This window comes from Megalobrama amblycephala, linkage group LG8, assembly GCF_018812025.1.
Source record: "Megalobrama amblycephala isolate DHTTF-2021 linkage group LG8, ASM1881202v1, whole genome shotgun sequence".
Classification (NCBI taxonomy): domain Eukaryota; kingdom Metazoa; phylum Chordata; class Actinopteri; order Cypriniformes; family Xenocyprididae; genus Megalobrama; species Megalobrama amblycephala.
In genome coordinates this window covers 7,344,436-7,364,364 of record NC_063051.1, presented here as the reverse complement: position 1 = coordinate 7,364,364, position 19,929 = coordinate 7,344,436, and the positions used below count along the sequence as shown (strand labels likewise).

The 19,929-nt window shown below is 37.6% G+C and overlaps 1 protein-coding gene across 1 annotated transcript in view; it reads right to left on the bottom strand.

The window, feature by feature from the left end:
* The window catches only part of tafa3a (TAFA chemokine like family member 3a), a 123,762-nt gene that overhangs the window by 30,054 nt on the left and 73,779 nt on the right, over positions 1-19,929 (bottom strand). Inside the window, exon 2 of the mRNA XM_048198989.1 lies at positions 5,907-6,019. Coding sequence (XP_048054946.1) covers positions 5,907-6,018 — 112 coding nt within the window. The 5' untranslated portion in view covers position 6,019. The remainder of the gene's footprint in view (positions 1-5,906; positions 6,020-19,929) is intronic.

The following is a 19,929-nucleotide window of genomic DNA, read 5'->3' as shown; positions in this document are numbered from 1 at the left end:
TATCTATCTATCTATCTATCTATCTATCTATCTATCTATCTATCTATCTATCTATCTATCTATCTATCTATCTATCTATCTATCTATCTATCTATCTATCTATCTATCTATCTATCATGTCTTTACCCCAGTATACCGTGAGAAGTGTTCCACATGGTCCAGTGTCCCAAAGGAAACACTGACCTGCCCTGCAGACACCAGAATATCAGAGTCCAAAAATTGAGATGTCTTCCTCCTATCTGTCCCTGGAACAAGCTATAGCTATGCTATTCTACACAGAGTGCACTGAGGCATGCACGATTTCCCTTGTAGACATACAAGCCCACTCTAGGCTGAAATTCTGCAGTCTGTGACAAGCCAGCCAACATGTACTCGCATATGGAAATAACTGTAAAGATTATATAAAATGTTTAAAATTTAATTTAATTGAACAATACCAGCAAGGAACCTTCATGTCATTTATCATATCAACCATGAAGCTCTATAATAATTGGAGTGAGGTATAAATGGCGCAGTTATGAAATCTACTAGCAGGGGCTAACTAGACCACGCTAATGAATAATGTCAACCATTATTTATCAAGACAAAGAAGGTTATTATACCGTACAAGTGCAAGAGTTAAAGTGTAAGTGGGTATGTGCAATTTAACCTTGCGGAATAAAATATTTTGATGATCTAATTGACATTAAAAATTCAATTCAGTTAGGGGCCATATTTCATCAGAACATTATTCCAGAACCTGTTACATCTATAACTTTATGACCTGCATGGTGTATCACTTCAAGCCCTGTATCTGAAGAAAAGAGACCAGCTGTCAGATTAAATCTGATAATCAGCTCTTGCAACGTGGTTTTCACGTCTCCATTATTCCAGCGTACGTTGCAGAATCTCCCCCTGCAGCTACTGACTAACAATTCAGAAAATGCTTGATTGCTGTGCATTAGTATGGAGACGCATCTATTTAAGGAGAAGAGGAGGGAAACATTCCATCTAATCAACAGCAAGACATGGTCTTATTGCTCTATGAATTTATATGGAGAGATTTTACATTGATGCATCAACGTCTTCAAGATCAACACAGGAAAAAAAACATATCATCTCAATTGTTTCTCCTAAAGAGCAATAAGATTAAGGGACATTTCTAACATACTGTATCGCTTTGAGTTTCACAAACTGAGTTCAGATATGCCAGTCTGTAATCTAAAGTCAGAAATTTCCATATAAACTATTTCCCAACAAATTCTTCCAAGACCAAATGATCAAAGCTATCAATGATATCAATGCCAATTTTACAGCTCTTACTGTAGCATAGCTTCTTAATGCCATGTCAGCATCTGAGGCTATTTTCACGGCAAAAACTGAGTTACAAAAAAATACATGAGTTGCACAGATACAATAAAAATAAAAACCAAACAAAAAGAAAGAAAAATACAGCAGTTAATAATATACAAGAGGCTTTACATTGACATATTACAAAAACCTTTTCTGGTAAAATCTTACTTAGTCCTTAAGTGAGCTTACTAAATAAAAATGTTGTCTACTTGCATTACATTTACATTTACATTTACATTTATGCATTTGGCAGATGCTTTTATCCAAAGTGACTAACATTGCATTATACTATACATTTGTATCTGAGTATGTGCAATCCCTGGGATTGAACCCATGACCTTGGCATCGCTAGTGCCATGCTCTAACATCTAACATGGAGTTGGGTATTCACCTTTACCTAATCTAGTATGACCTATGCGACATCTAGTGAATACCACTTGATCAAATCTTGTTTTAAAGAAGATTAAAATTTGTGAGGATTTTCAGCTCTTACTGTACAGTATGGACAAAGTACCGCTCTAGGGTGAAAAACTCCATCTCATTTTCTCCTCCAACTTCAAAATCGTCCAACATTGTTGTTTTACTTTTTTTTGTAAAGGCCGTTTGACTTAATCTTTGCACGTTCGCTTTGTAGACACTGGATCGGTACTTTACTCGGTACCTACATCACGAGTGACCTTTCCAATAGGGATGTCCCGATCACGTTTTTTTGCCCTCGAGTCCGAGTCCGAGTCATTTGATTTTGAGTATCTACCGATACCGAGTCCCGATCCGATACTTCTATAATACATAAAAAAGAATAAAGAAGAGCGAAAAAACAGATCCAGGATCCAGGAACAATGCTTTTCAGGTTTTTCAGGTATCTACAGTAACAGCAGTTTTCAGGTACAGAAAATGGATAAAGTAATCAAATATAAAATATCACTGCATATTATCTTTACTGTATAAAATAAATAAAGATTAATCATTATTGAAGTTACAAAAACTATTCAGTCAAGAGCAGTGAGTGATTTCTTTGTTATTTGTTGTTTGATTTAACATTAAAAACGGGCAGCAGGAATATTTTTTTTCCTTATAAGACATGCACGATCCATTACATATAGCTACTGTTACACATGCGCTGTCTTTCTCGACTAATCACTTAAGACATAACCGACTATGTTTGCTAGGATACTCGCTAAGACGGGCATGTTGACATAATTTTTGATTTATTTGAATTTGTCCGCTGAAGCACAAGAGAACTCGGTATTTGCGCGCTGACTGAAATAAGCGTGTGCGCGCTTTGGATGAGCTCACACAAATCTTCTCACAGCGCGCGAGTTCTCTTTCGCGTCTTGTTCTTGAAGGTTTTATTCAGCGAGGCTTAAATGGGTTTAGTTTAAACACAGATAGCAACGTGTGCTGTTCAGGTCTCACCTGCACTCGCGCACTATCAACACCCGGGTGATGACGGCGTAAATGACTGGACATTAGAGCATACGGCACTCACAGTTAACAGTTTACAAAGAGTGACTGTTTTGTCCACGCTTTTTGATTATCATTGTTGTAACGTTTTGCGCATCCATCGACTGAAACATACATTATCTGAACTTTGTCTGTTTTCCACGTTGCTATTTTAAACAAACCATATTAACCAATGCGTCGTCAATCGAGATGGACCGCGGTGCAAGTGCGTACCGAACCGTAAGGGAGAACCGTACGGTTCGATTTTTTACCGAGAACCGTTGCACCCCTAATACATATATCCAAGTCCTGATCGGGAGGTAACGTCCGATTCCGATCGAGTCTAAAACCACGTGATCGGGCCCGATTTCCGATCATGTGATCGGATCTGGACATCCCTACTTTCTAACGTGATTACGTAATTACGTAAAATGTGGACCTTCAACCCGTTGTACCCCAGTGAAGTCCACTATATGGAGAAAAATCCTGGAATGTTTTCCTTAAAAACCTTAATTTCTTTTTGACCAAAGAAAGAAAGACAAACATCTTGGATGACATCGAGGTGAGTAAATTATCAGGAAATTTACTTAAAGGGATAGTTCACCCAAAAATGAAAATTTGATGTTTATCTGCTTACCCCCAGCGCATCCAAGATGTAGGTGACTTTGTTTCTTCAGTAGAACACAAATGATGTTTTTTAACTGCAACCGTTGCCGTCTGTCAGTCAAATAATAGGAGTGAATGGGAACTCGATCAATAAGAGTCGAAAAAACATGCGTGACGACACATTGATGTCCTAAGACACGAAACGATCGGTTTGTGCGAGAAACCGAACAGTTTTTATATCATTTTTTTACCTCTAAAACACCACTATGTCCAACCGCGTTCAGCACTCGCTTAGTGAGGTCTGATCGCGCTCTGACAACGGAAGTGATGTCTGGCGCATATACTTCAACGAGTGCTAGACATCACTGCCGTTGTCAGAGCGCGAAGCAGATAAACATTAAATTTTCATTTTTGGGTGAACTATCCCTTTAAGTAGCAATTTTTTAAACAATTTTTCAGTCAAGCACACTGAACATTGTTTTTTAATGGGGACAAAAACAGAGAAGAATACCAATAAGGAAAAGAATTTTGCAGCGCATTTTCAAAGCAGTCTTTACAACAAATATCTGAAACAAAGACAGATCTCAAATATTTCCTAAAATATAAAAGACCAATGTTTGAGCAACATTTTCTCTAGAAATGCACACATTTAATTGTCCATGTTTATTAGGGAGACCCCCAAAACAACTAGGACTTTATTGCATTTCTGCAAGTTTTATGTTTTTATATATTTATCAAAGTTGCCAGATATTCTCTCATTTCCCTTGCCTCTGTTTTTCATCTCATGCCATATCTTTCCTTCTCCCACCCAACGTTACCCCCCCCCCCCCCCCCCTCTCTCTCTCTCTCTCTCTCATGACTAACTAATGAGTCCTGGCATTGCTGTTGTCCCTGAGGTGTTTTTGGGCTGATCTGTGCTCTCTTAAGGGTGTTCTGAGAGGTTGACTCTCCAAAGCAGCAGGAGGCCCACACTTCTCTTAAACAGCAGGGCTAAAGAGGTTTGTTTACTGGGTAACACCTTGGCCTGACCTCCCCGAGCCATTGGGAGTTACTCTGTGATTAGTTCTGTGCTAGCCTGGAGCTGAGGAACCGGCATCGGGTGGAAAGCCACTCTCTCACCACCACAGGGTGAATGATTGGGCAACTCGCGCTGTAATCAATCACCCTTTCTACCTCCGACATACCGCACATACACATCCGCCGGGAGAAGGATGGGGCCTCCTAAACTTGTTGCTATCTTTGTCACCGTGCCTGAAAAGCTGCATGATTTTATTTAGAGTCGGCCTTTGACTTGATAACAGGAGATTAATTGTCGCTGTTGCTTGGCTTTGTCCCCAATGGGTCTTAGTGGCTTTCGGCAAACACAAAAAAAGGAAGACACAGCCTCGCCAGGATATATACGCAGCTAATGTCTGTGTGTGTATGTGCTCAAATACGACATTCTCTTTTCACTCCTGGTCCACTACTGTTTGCCACTCGGCCCCTGTGGACAGGGCCTCATTATTGCAATGTGTATTCACATCTTCCACCTTTTGCCCAGGGTTCTCCTTCACTTTGTCGCTTTCTCCTTACAATGAGATTTCAGTGACAAGCATGACACCTTCTCCTCTGGCGCCCCTGTTGGCCTGCAACTGGGCTCCACTGACCTAACACTGCACTCCCATCAAGAGACTTCAGCAAGTAAAGTCACAAAAAGTTATTACTTTTACATCTCAATGGTTTCTCCTAGACAGGAGCAATGAGTAAATGGAGATCAAACGGAGACTCAAATGGAGAACAGATCCAGAGTTGCATAATTCGTTGAATAAAACTGTAATGTTTAGTGGCTCGCTGCAATTACAAAATATTTTTTCGTAGTTGTGAATAAAACAAAAAATGACTTGTTCTTTCTTTGTGAAATTTTCTGAGTGAAAATTGTTTCAAAGTAAATTCAACACCAATTTTTTTCAGTACATCAAATCGCAAAGGTTGCAATTTAATTATATAAATACACTGCCCGGCCAAAAAAAAGTTGCTGTTTGGATTTTAATAGGCAAATACTTAAGAATCTAAGAATGGATAGTTATTACAGTGATTATCATGTTTCTAGTTTCTAGTTCTTCTAACCCTAACAGATAGAGTGTGCAGCTTTTCATTCTTAAACATCCATATCGGAAGATGTTTCATGGCCATATTCCAGAATGACAATGTCAAGATTCATCAGACTCAAATTGTGAAAGAATATTTGGGAGGGAGCATGAAGAATCATTTTCACACATGAATTGGCACCTCTTAGTCCTGACCTTAATGTCATTGAAAAGGGTGTGCTGGAGGAGACTTTACAGAGTGCTCACCTCTTGCATTGTCAATACAAGAAGTTAATCAAAAACTGATGCACCTCTTGATGGAAATATAATCACAACATTTATTTCCAGCAACAGATGCATAATTTTTTGGTCAAGATCTTGACCAAAGTCTGTTTGATCATCTGTTTTCTCTAATGCTTCCCATTAAAGTTAATGTGTATATATTTGCATGCAACTCACCAATATGGCTGCGATGTGTTGAGGCCAGGCTCAGCTGACCCCAGAGAGACAGCAGACAGATGCCCAACAGCAGCAATCTCCTGCCCACACGCTGCAGTTCCCTCTTCCGCATCCTACAAACACACACAACACATAAAGGCAATTAACATATGATTCAATGACATATGGGAAATAACAGTCAGTAAAAAGCTAATTTATCTTAAATACACCATTAAACACATGAAAATATAAGCACCATGGTTTAGTAATGCTTTCAAATGGTAATACAACGGTACTTTGATATTGAGGAACAGGGCTAGTTGTTACATAGGCTATATCTCATTAACCACACTAGCATATTCAGACGACAATATAATAAAGGTAGATTTTAACCAAAATTTTCATTTAGTTTGGTGGGAAGTGTTGGAGAAGGTTGTCAGATGTATTTTTAAAATGTATTTTTGCTGTATTATCAATTATTGTTTATCAGTTGTCTTTCTTTTTAAATTTAACTGAAAAACCTGCTATCCTGTTGTTGTAACAACTTCCACCATATTGTGTAAACTATTGGGGCATGTTGTCACAAAAGGTCAAGATGTGTTCAGTAATGAATAATAAGGGTGGAAATGTTCAACAGCTTTTTGTAGCCAAAACTCAGGCATGTGCAAGCACTGTAAGGTACTCTACAAGTGACAAATTGTTACATGAAATGGCTATTCTGATTTCTTGTTCATTTTAATGCAACACCATGCTATTTTTCTGTAGGGATACATTCTCATTTTACCCCATTTGGCAAACAAACCATTTTACAATTTCCCTTAATTGCCTCAAACACCCAGAAAATAGCCTATTTACAGTACCATTTAAATGTCAGATCAAATATTCAATTTTATTCTGAAATGCAGTCAGTCAAACATATGACTCCAAAGCACAACGTGACCCATAAATCCTCAAAATGCGAAATAGTTTAGAACACGGCAGACACGAATCCAAACAGCCATTAATTTCCTCAAATATCAGCCATCCTTCAAATGTGTAAGCGAGTGACAGAATCTCGCTCTTTGGCGGTGGTCCGCTCTTGTCTGGAAAGCACCGTAATCTTGATATACTATCAGAGGCTGCAGGCCAGTAATTCCCTCTCTGTCTTTGAGGGGTCCGGAGAGACCAGAACACACAAAAGCAATCATCGCGCCGACATGCCAAGCTTGTCTTATTCTTGTGAAGGGGGGACAACAGCAGTATCACAGGCATCTTTTCATGTCTTTTGCCAACATCTCTCCTCAAATTACAGCAAAGGCGGGCTCCATGTGAGGGGCTGTGAGCCTGCATGTTTGGCAGAGACTGTGAGGCTTTTCTGCATATGTTCAGCAGTAAGTCAGACTCTGGAGGTTTCCATGTCCTTCATTACACTAAACTAAAAGAACATTGGTTTGGTTTGTGGCCACAGCAGAAGCATGCAAATAACCTAATTTGAGGTTTTGATCAAGGCAGGCATTTTCTGAATCAGTACTATTTGATTAGAGAAAAAGCATTCAGTTGCATTTTGTAAGCCAATAAAGGACTTAAAACATGTTAATGAACACTAAGTCGATATAAAGAAAAATATATATTTATATATAGTAGGGCTAGATTTCTACAGTAGTGCTTACACATGAAAAACTGACTGCCACAACGTAGGGTGTTCTGGATGGTTGCCAGGGCATTCCTATGCAGCTAATAGACTTCTGAGTGGATGCCAGGGTGTGTCTGTGCAGTTCCTGGGGATTTCTAGACGATTGCCGGGGCTTTGCTATTCTGTTGCCAGGGTGTTCTGGTGGTTGTTAGGGTGTTTCTGTGCAGCTGGTAGTGCATAGAGTGTTTTTACTATGAAGTTGCTACCCAGCTAACAGGGAATGCTCTCAGAATTATGGCTAACGTTGTGGCAAGGTTCTCTCATTCTTCCAGAATGTTTGTTCAAAGTTATAATAATGCTCTCAAAATGTTAGCACAAAACATTATTTATACATCGTTCATAGAACGTTTTTACCTGAAAAGTTTAGTTGGATGTTTGTTTTTTAAATGTTACTACAGAGAACATTCCAAAATGGAACATTCAAAAAAACGTTTTTAAAACATTTAAAAAAAACTGGATGTTTTGAACATTCAGACTACATTCAGAAATAACGTTTTCATAACTTAATAGGAACGTTAGCAAAGCATTCTTAGAACATACTTTTGTTAGCTGGGTAGCATGTTGCCAGGGTGCTGCTATAAAGTTGGTAAGGTGATATAACTTATTTCTAGTACAACTTTATGTGGTTGCTTGGGTGATGCTATTCAGAGAGGTGGTTGTCAGGGTGTTGCCATGTGGTTGCTGGGGTGTTTTGGATGATTGCCAGGGCTTTGTTATTCATTTGTTATGCAGTTGCCAGGGTGTACTGGTGGTTGTCAAGGCATTTCTATGTTGCTGATAGTGCTCACAGTGACTTTTACAATGTCAGTATGAGGATGCTAGTAAGTTCAGAGTGGTTTCAGAATGCTGCTATGTAGCTGCTATTGTGTTTTCTGAATGGTTGTAAGTGTGTTCATATACAGTTGGTAAGGTGTTCTGAGTTGTTTTTAGCACATGCTAATGTGGTTGCTAGGATGATGCTTGATGATGGGTGTTCTGACTGGGATACCTCAAAGACATTGTTAAGTCCAAAGTACACGTACGCGAGGGTCAGCATACAATGCAAGTGACGCACATTTCATCATCAGAATAGTACGTGTGTACTATATGTGCACCATTGGATTTTTGCAACCACGCATACTTTGCATGTGCAGGTCACACAAGCGTATTTATTTATTTATTTATTTTAGTAATTAGTTTATCCACAAGGTGGCAACTGTGCCCTGGGGGCGTCGATTCATAAGGTAGTTGAAGAAAAACTGCATAAACAGAACAGAATGGAACGCATGCGAGCTACAGTGACAATGGAGGCCTACATAGACCTCCTAGATTGTGTGAAGTGGTTAGAAAATACTGTCATTTGTACAGCTCTAGCATGAAAGAATACAAAAATGTTTATATGGGTTGTAACACGTTTGCTTAAAACTGGGAATGCGTCATACGCCTGTGTATGCGTACGAGTAAAATGAAGTATGCTTTGCAAGGCTGAGTACTCTACTGTGCGTGTACACTAGAGTACGCGTAAAAATACTAAGTATACTCAGGGCTTTATGAAGATGAAAATGTGTTCTGAGTGTTTGTAGCATGCTATTAGTGTTGTTGGTAGGGTGTTGTTATTAGGGTTGGAAATCGAAAATCCATTTCAATTCTGGAATTGGAGACTTGAGGTCAGGAATCTGATACTTGCCATAAAATAAAAATTTCGATTCTGCTTATTGATTAAAGTATTCACATTTTAATGTGGTTTTAAAAGCGCAAGACTTGAAAGAGAACTCAATGTGGCACGTGCGTGCTGTTTTCTGTGCTGGGCACATCCAGAGCATCCGCCTCTCTTATAGTGAACGAATACTGAATTGAGTTCTCTTTTGTGTCTTCTTGCACTTGAACAGACAAATACATGTCAAAATATTCTCATAAACACAGTCAGTTATGTCTTAAGAACGTAAATAGTTGAGAAAGAAAGTGCATGTGTGACAGTATTTTGGATCCATGCATTAGGTCTTAAAGTGACTAATAAACCTGCTGTCATCTGTGTTAAGTGGTTGCTAAGTTTTTGCTTCACTGTAATGTTTTCCATTTTAATCATTCGCCAGGTGAACAACGTCAAGTCCGATTACCTAGAAAAGAGATGACACCTCTCCTCAACAAGCCACACAATCTGAGGTAACATTCATGTCCATAACACAAACTATAACAGACTCCTACTAGAAATTATAACAGCAATGATTGCCTTAGCAAACAACACAAAAAAATTAAATATGCACTTTTTAAAACTTGATTAGCAAATTCAAGTCTTTGCACACATTGTCAGAGCTTCACAAGTATCATTCATCAACCCGGCGTCTTTTCTTTCTCTCTTTCCCCCGTGCTTTCTTTCTCCCACCCATAAGCACAATTAGCCTCTCTGCCCGCAATAACCACACAAAGCCGATGGGGTTCACAAGCTTATGAGGTCGTTGACAAGTCACTGGAGTTGAAGTATTGAAAACACACACACTGTAAATAGCTGACGTCGCCCTGCATGCACCCAAAGGGCTTGCACGTATTGATTGAAGAGAGACGTGGGTAAATAGGAGCCAAAGAGGTCAGAATGTTTTTTTCCTAACAAACCCAGGCGTGCAACAGCACTTTCCTAAGCGGACATGTTTTGGTTTAAGGGCAGAACAATTCAATTGCATTTTCAACGTGTTAAGAAACAAACAATGTAGCCCTTGACAAGCCCTCATGTGGTCAAATCAAATCCTCAAAACACCTGATCCAATTCAGGGTATGATGGTGGCAGCCATTAAGTTCACTATTAATTTGGTCAGTATATACTGTATAATACCTAAGTTTTTAAAATAATATGTAAAGCAGTATGCAATATGCAACGGTAAATGTTTCACACAATAGTACAAACATTTGCATTCTGTGCAGTATACGTACTACATAATGCAGAAACATTAAGAATATACACTACACTAAAAAATGCTGGGTTAACCCAGCAGTTGGGTTAAATGTTTTCTCAACCTGCTGGGTAGTTTTATTTAACTCAACTATTGTTTAAAAATTACTGTATTGCTTGCTTAAAATGAACCTAAATTATGTTGCCAATTTACATTTATTAATAAGTTTAATGAATAATAATTAAACAATAAACATTTATTAAATTCGTTATTAATAAATGGTTACCTTTTGATTATTATTGTTGCCTTCTGTAATTATGTGTCTGATTTTTAATTTCCAACCTATTTCGGGTTAATTTTAAGCCAGCCGTATAGTAATTTTTAAACAATAGTTGGGTTAAATAAAACTACCCAGCACGTTGGGCAAACATTTAACCCAACCGCTGGGTTAAAACAACACAGTCATTGGGTTTGTCCATTTTTAACCCAACTTGGGTTGTTTTTAACCCAGCATTTTTTAGAGTGTACTGTTGAAAAATTTGGGGTCAGTAAGATTTAATATTAATACTAATACTTGGCATACATGTTACTATATGTACTTACTATAGTAATAACAGTAAATTATGCATAATTACAAGTAACTAACCCTAAACCAAACCCAAAGCCTAACTGTAACTATATAGTAAGTACATGTAGTTATTTAATATTACACAGTACTTATTTGTACAAGTACAATGTAACTACGTCACCCTAAAATAAAGTAACCTTAAAGGTGCCCTAGAACGTTCTTTCACAAGATGTAGTATAAGTCTAAGGTGTCCCCTGAATGTGTCTGTGAAGTTTCAGCTCAAAATACCCCATAGATTTTTTTCAATTAATTTTTTTAACTGCCTATTTTGGGGTATCATTAACTATGCACCGATTCAGCGCACGGCCCCTTTAAATCTCGCGCTCCCTGCCCCCCCGAGCTCTCGACTATAATACAGTGCATAAACAAAGTTCACACAGCTAATATAACCCTCAAAAGGATCTTTACAAAATGTTCGTCATGCATGCTGCATGCATGCATGCGTCAGATCATGTGAGTATAGTATTTATTTGGATGTTTACATTTGATTCTGAATGAGTTTGATAGTGCTCCGTGGCTAACGGGCTAATGCTACACTGCTGGAGAGATTTATAAAGAATGAAGTTGTGTTTATGCATTATACAGACTGCAAGTGTTTAAAAATGAAAATAGCGACGTCTCTCTTGTCTCCGTGAATACAGTAAGAAACGATGGTAACTTTAACCACATTTAACAGTACATTAGCAACATGCTAACATTTAGAAAGACAATTTACAAATATCACTAAAAATATCATGATATCATGGATCATGTCAGTTATTATTGCTCCATCTGCCATTTTTCGCTGTTGTCCTTGCTTGCTTACCTAGTCTGATGATTCAGCTGTGCACAGATCCAGACGTTAATACTGGCTGCCCTTGTCTAATGCCTTGAACATGAGCTGGCATATGCAAATATTGGGGGGCGTACATATTAATGATCCCGACTGTTACGTAACAGTCTGTGTTATGTTGAGACATGACAAATGAGATTTACATAAGAAGGAGGAAACAATGGTGTCTGAGACTCACTGTATGTCGTTTCCATGTACTGAACTCTTGTTATTCATCTATGCCAAGGTAAATTCAATTTTCCATTCGATGGCACCTTTAATACTTTTATTCTGCAAAGATTCATTAAATTGATCAAAAGTGAATGTAATGACTTATAATGATACAAAAGCTTTCTATTTCAAATAAATGTCACATATTATGTTGTGCTAAAACTCATCACATTATTTTGCATTCTTGGCTAAAACACATTTTGCACAATATACGGCAGACTTATTTGATGCAAACAGCACAACATAATGCAAAAATAATAGTAGTACACTATTCCAAATGATCCAAATCCTGTTTTTCCTTTGTGGACCCACAATTCTCCACTCCCTCTGAGGCAGTATGACTCACTTTTAAAGCATATAAACACATAAACCAGAGGGAGGAAAGAACCAACAAGTTATTAAGCGTCTTCTCCCCAGACTCATCATCTCGCTGCAATATGTGTAAAACACTATACACCTAAGGGACACCAACATCAGCAGCTGATTGACAGCGTTAAAGACACCAATGAAGGCATTTTAGAAAACATTCAAAGAACAAGCATTAAGAGTAAAAGTGCAATTGCCAAACCACTCAAATGCAATAAAGTGAGCGAAAAGGAAAAAAACTCCTCCACCTGTTTTCCCCTAGAAGAGCGAATCACTTTCAAACGAGCAATCCAGCCCACCATGGCTGGCTAATTAGTCCCTTTGGAATGCCCCTCGTGCAGATGGCAAGATGTCTGACATATTTATTTTAGTCCTTCTCGTCAAATCTCTCCTTTCTCTGGTTCTCAAACTCACCCTCTTCGTATGAACGGAGGCGGTAAATGCATTTAATCCTGCAGATGTAGAATCATACAAGTTCTCCAGACTCGCTTGACCTTGCTGCGTGGATGTAAGTGCGCTCATATGAAAGAAGCAAAGAGAAAACAAAATTACAGAGCCGCCCAGGTAGGCGCATTTCCCCACAGGGCTCGAAGGGAGCGGGCACGCGAGGCTCGCGTCTGCCAGCTCGCCAACCACAGGAGTGCAACTTAAGATCTAGACATCTGCTGGGTGAAGTGGGGAATCAAAGATGGAGAAGGTCTGAAAGGAAAGAGAGAGGAATGTATTCTGAGGAAGAAAAGAGGGCCTCAGGTGTAGTTACGGGTCCACGGCATCATTGATGGGCCTTGACAAGCAAGAGCCAGCAGGGGGAAAACAGACGTTTGGGCGCTAGGCACTTTCCACAAATAGGATTCAAAATGGGTCTGAAGTACTGTATTAGTTTCTTTTTTCGACAAATGCTCAGTCAAAGGAGGTGATCAAAACATGGTGATCATCAAGCTAAATATTATATTAGTCTGTTGCTAATTTAAAACTTTATAAAACAAATACAATTTAAAACTTTGATTTACATATAAATCAAAATTAGACTATAAATTAAGCTTTCGGTTCAAATGGGATAGTCTATTTGCGACCAAATGTGCTTTTTCCTTCAAAGGATGTTCACAACAAATAATATTTAAACACTAGATCTCTTATTTCATGAGCTCTAAAAAAAAAAAAAAGAACAAATGATGAATGTGGACAATACACAATCTATTTATCTACAGAAGACCTGTCAGACAGTATTGTTATCACTGACTCGACAATACGATTTATGTTTTGATCAGAAACACTATCAAAATGTGTTTGTGTTGAAATTAATAAGACAACATATGGTGGGCAGAACACTTTGTGTGACAAGCTTTTTGGTTCAGTTGCTTTGAAAACTTCTAATACCAGCCAATATGGAGACTTCAAAGCTCAGCGTTTGATGGCAGTCAGTTGGTGAAATCAATAGCAATATATGTAGATTTTTATAAATGGATTCTATTGCATCTGAGTTCAGACTGATGTACAAAACAATAACTTTCAGTTGTCAATGTTTTAAAGGAATTTCTATAAGCAATTATTGTGGTGCAATCTGTTCAGGTCAGTCTCAGATGTCCCTAGCATGGTTAGCCAAATGTTTGAAACTGTCAAAAAAAAAAAGATGTTTTCTGAAAGAAGTCTCGCCAAGCTTACAGTACAGTGCAGTAATATTGTGAAATATCATTGCAATTTAAAATAACTTTTCTATTTTGCTATATTTTCAAAAATTTTAATTTATTCCTGTGATAAAAAGCTGAATTTTCAGCATCATTACTCCAGTCTTCAGCGTCACATGATCCTTCAGGAATCATTCTAATATGCTGATTTGCTGCTCAAGAAACATTTCTTATTATCAGTGTTGAAAACAGTTGTGCTGCTTAATGTTTTTGTGAAAACCATGATACTTTTTTACAGGATTCTTTGATGAATAGAAAATAAATACGACCTCACGTTATGTCAATCACATTTACGTACCGCCTCCGAAACTTTCATGCATCATAAAAAAAAATCGGATCAGGTTCAATTTTCTGCGTTTTTCGCATCCGTGGCAAGCATTTTGAGAGGTGTTTTGACAATTCAGAGCCACCATAGAAACGAACGCCAAAATGGCGCCTGACAAGTTGATCCACTTCGTCTTGCATCACAAAACACTGTATGACAAACAAAGTGTGGAATACATATACAATGCCCAGCCAAAAAAAAAAAAAGTCACTGTTTGGATTTTAATAGGCAAATACTTAAGAATCTATGAATGGATCATTATTTCAGTGATTATTCTGTTTCTAGCAGATTTTTATTTGTTTGGCAACGGTTCTTTTAACCCTTAAAGATGGAAAATAACATCACAACATTTATTTCCATCGAGAGGTGCATTATTTTTGTGTCAAGATCTTGTATTGACAATGCAAGAGGTGAGCACTCTGTAAAGTCTACTCCAGCACATACCAAAAACTTACACTATAACATGCTAGAAACATAATAATCACTGTAATAATGATCCATCCATAGACTCTTAAATATTTGCCTATTAAAATCCAAACAGCAACTTTTTTTTTTTTTTGGCCAGGCAGTGTATATTAGTGGTTTTCTTTTTAATATGTGGCTCCAGTATCGCTAGCAAAGCATCAAACTGAGCCACTGACATCCTGAAGTAAACTTTGAATCTCTTGGGATAATCCTGCAGCACCTTGATAAGGAGGTAGAACTCTCCTTCCTCTCTATGCAATCTCAGAATTAGATGGATCCAATATTTCCTCTTTCTTTTTCTCTTTTTAAGAAGAGAGAGGACAACAAAATCCTTACTGCTTGAAGACTCCATTTTGTATCATTTTGTGAATTTTTTCACAATGGATTAGTTAATACACACCGGACTCAGTATGCAAGGTTTCTGCGCATGACAATTTTTTAGGATGACGAATATGAAAAAACGCATACAAACTCAGTGTGCAAAGACCTTAACTTGCGATTTTGCAGTAGGAACTAACAAATCATGCTTCACGGCTTAGACATAAAAAATTGTCCTCGTCGAAAACAGTGCTAATTTGCACCCTGGTTCTGACTCAAAGAACGATATCTGATGCTATATGGTTTACCGACAGGTACGTATGACTTTGAATGACTGGAACAATTTGTTGTAAGATTGGGTGGGAAAAACTGAGAAAAAGGAAAGAGAATGCAATATAGATACAAGAAAGAGAAGTCTGCATGATTACACACCTATATAAATGTGAGAGCTGAACATCATTTTCCTTGCAGCTTCAAGACAGCCTTTTCAAGAAGTGGTTGTTAAAATATGGGGGAAGCTAGTCGAAGTCTTGCATATCTCGGCTGTAAAAGTCAAACCGTACACTGATTGTACGCATTTCACCGAGCTGAGAATACAAAGGATTTTCTTTGTTTTCTGGGTTATCTTTCTACTTTGTGACACAGTGAAAACTCCTTACGAATACTCCTGTGCTCTTCATTTCCAGATGAAAGATTCCGCAACAACACGAACTGAGCTACTGGAAACGTGTCTTTAGTCTACCAGCAAATGTCTGTTGAAACAAGGAATGGAATCATGTGCAAAGATGATTTCACTCCTGATGGCATAGAGCTGTGAAACTTAAGACACGCCTTATCTTACCTTATCTTAAAGTGGTCCTATAATGCCCCTTTTACAGGAGGTAATATAAGTCTCCGGTGTCCCCAGAATGTATCTGTGAAGTTTCAGCTCAAAATATGTGTGAACAAAAACCTGCTGTTTTTGTATGTGTCCCTTTAAATGCAAATGAGCTGCTGCTCCCGGCCCACTTTGCAGAAAAGGGTGGAGCTTTAACAGCTTGTGCTTCAGTTTCTCAACAACAACAAAGCTGGTGAATCTCACGCAGCCAAAATGAGGATTGTCAGTAACGGTGTTCAGCCTTACATTGTTCAAACCGGAGTCGACACTGATGGAGAGACTCAGGAAGAAGTTACAACTTTTAGAATGCATCTGGACATTTCTGAATGGTTAGTGGATAAATTTATGTAGTTGCTGTGGACTCATCGACTAGCATGTGCCGTCATGTTAATCTTTTGTGCAAATCCAGTGTTGAATTGAACCTCATTTGTGAGGCCGTCCGGCGTAAAATGACTGCATGGTAACAACACTCTACTACAACTCTTCCTCTTCTATTCCTTAACAGAGAATTCGAGAAAGCATTGTAACTTTGCAGATGTTGTTTATGCTCAAACATTTGACCGGTGGACCCATGGTTTAAAACTCCTGCATTATAGACACACGCGTGCAGGTACATGCATGTACACACACACACACATCTCGACTACCCTGTGGATGTGCCCGACTCATTCTGCAAGTGTCTCTCATTTTCCAGGTCTCTCCTCATAGGTCCCGCTGAGGGACAGAGGTCAAAGATTTCAGAATGACTTGGACTATAGCATACAACTCCAAAGAGGATACACGAGGAATGTGTCAAATATAATATCAGATCAGAGGACATTTTTTTGCATTGGGTGAAAAATACAGCTAGAACAAAAAAAATTATCATTTTTTAGGGGGAGAACTATTAATTATATAAGGAATTACAGCATTTGTTCTAATTATATACTCTGAATTACATTTCTAATAAAACAGTTGTATGGTGAAAAATTAAAATGGTAGATGGATTAAGAAAATAACCCTTTTATTATGTTCCGACCTGATTTTATTTTAAGCCAAACGTTACATTAAATTAGCAAGAGTTAATTATTCAATTTAATCCTATTATTTCAATTATGTGTCCCCATGGATATTTTTAATTAGATTTTGCATTTACCAGCAATAACAACTTACCCTATAAAACTATCATGACAATGTACCATGGACAAAAAACAGTACCCAAATAAATAAGAGCAAACAAACAAACAAACAAACAAATAAATCACACTTATGAAGCCCAAAACTATTGTATTTGGTGACGCAAAAGCCCTAACAATCTCTTACAGTGGCTTAACCCTCTGGAGTCTGAGGCTGATTTGGGGCTTGGAGAAGTTTTGACATGCCCTGACATTTGTGCTTTTTTCAGTTGTTCATAAAAATATTAATGGAAAAAGTGTCATTACACTGTATTCAGCACAAACTAGGCTACAATAATATGTGAGGAACATGTATGTACATGTTTGTGTTTTTGAAGGAATAACATTTATGCGTGGTTATTGAAAAAACAAAAAACTTAAGTCACTGAAATAAGGCCAAAAAAAGTATAGTAAATCTGTGTTCACAAGACTTTAGGGTATTGGAGGTTGTAAACTAGAGTTTTTGCTTCAAAATTATGTAAAAATTATGCTGCTTACTCCTTCATATAAAACAATATATTGATTTAGTTTTTGTAAGACACTTTTTGCCAAGAAACACAGTATGCGAGGAGGCGTGAATCACCACTGAAAATGGGCCATTCTCACCTGAAAAGACAAAAGAATTGGATAGTAATGAGCTGAAATGACTTGTATATTAATGAGGCATTTCAGTCAGGTAGGCTGTGAAAAAAACCTTCTGTGATGTCTCAAGCTCATCATGCTATATGAAACATACAGAAAAATATTATTACAATATAAAGTAATGGTTTTATATTATACTTTAAAATATAACGTATTTCTGTGATGCAAAGAGTCTGAATATAGGCTTTTAGTTTAAAAGCACGCACATTTGGAGAAATATTGGATTCTCATATGCTTATGTCAATTTTCTATACAGAGGAGTTATATTAATTTGATATTCATTGTCATTACTATGAGCGCTGGTGTTTTCAATTCATCCTTGAAGTCGGAGGGCGCTCTCTGTGCATTTTTAGTCCACAAATTCATCTAAAAGAAGAAGAGGCTATTCCATGAATGGAGTTTCCAATTCATACTGCAGCCGGAGGGCGCTAAAGAAACAAAAACTCATCTAAACTTCATCTAGAAGAAAAGAAAACAGGAACTAACTGCATGTCTTCTAGAGATCGCTAACCATTGCTTTAACATCCAAATAAACACTTTTCAAGACAATAAATACACGATTGAGATGATGAATGCATGCATTGCCTCTGAATTTGCGTCTGAATAGTGCTGGCTCCGTGGGCGTGGCCGCATTAGCGGATAATGAGCTGAATCACGGATTTCTGACATGGCTCTCTTTTCATACAGATTACATAAACACAGAAGTTTTGTTTTCGATTTGACTTACATGATTTAAAACCTGACATCTTAACGTTTTTTTAGACATAAGTGTAATTTTTTTGTCATTAGTATTCACTAAGTTACAGTTCATTTTCTGAGAACTATCAGATTGGACTTCGTTCAGAGGGAGACGAGAGATCACGCATCATGTTCGTTTTCTTTATTTTACAAAAAGCACAACATTCTGTTTTTACTCTGAGTGCACACAAATGAAAGAAGATATTCCACAGATTAAAATGGTGTATAACTCTTAATTGTATGTGCAACATTGACGGAGTATTTTGAGTCTCTTTCACACTGATAAGAAAAAAACCACGGTGGTATCGCCGGCGATACCGTCAGACCTCAGAGTGTTAACACTACTGTTGTTGTAATTTTGTCATGTGATGTTTGATTAGAACACAATCAACAGTTACACTCACTCCACCATGGCATAATTTTATTATTAACCCTCAGGGGTCTGAGGATTTTTGGGGCCCTGGAGAAGTTTTGACACGCCCTGACATTTGTGCTTTTTTCAGTTGTTCATAAACATATCAATGGAAAAAGTGTCATTACACTGTATTCAGCACAAACTAGGCTACCATAATATATGAGGAACATGTATGTACATGTTTGTGTTTTTGAAGGAATAACGTTTATGCGTGGTTATTGAAAAAACAAAAAACTTAAGTCACTGAAATAAAGCCAAAAAATATATATTAAATCTGTGTTCACAAGACTTCTGGGTATTGGAGGTTGTAGACTAGAGTTTTTGCTTCACAATGAGGTAAAAATTATGCTGCTTGCTTGTTCATATAAAACAATAGAGAGATTTAAATTTTCTAAAACATCTTTGGTCAAGAAACACAGTATGCGTGGAGGCATGAATCATCATGAATAATGGGTCATTTACACCTGAGAAGACAAAAGAATCGCATAAAGAGTTCTAATGACCTGCATAAATAATGAGCTCTTTCAGACAGATAGGCTGTGAAAAAACCCTCTGTTGATCATGTCTCAAAGCTCATCATAATGTAAATCAAACATACAGAAAAAACAGCAATACTGTGAAATACCATTTAAAATAATGGTATTCTATTATATACTTTAAAATATAATGCATTTCTGTGATGCAAAGTGTCTGAACAATTATGTTACCTCTATGGCATTTCATATAGGCTTTTAGCTTTAAAGCATGCACATTTGGAGAAATATTGATGGATTCTCATGTTTATGTCAATTTTCTATACAGAGGAGTAATATTTATTCAATATTTATTTTGTTTTCAATTCATACTTGCAGCT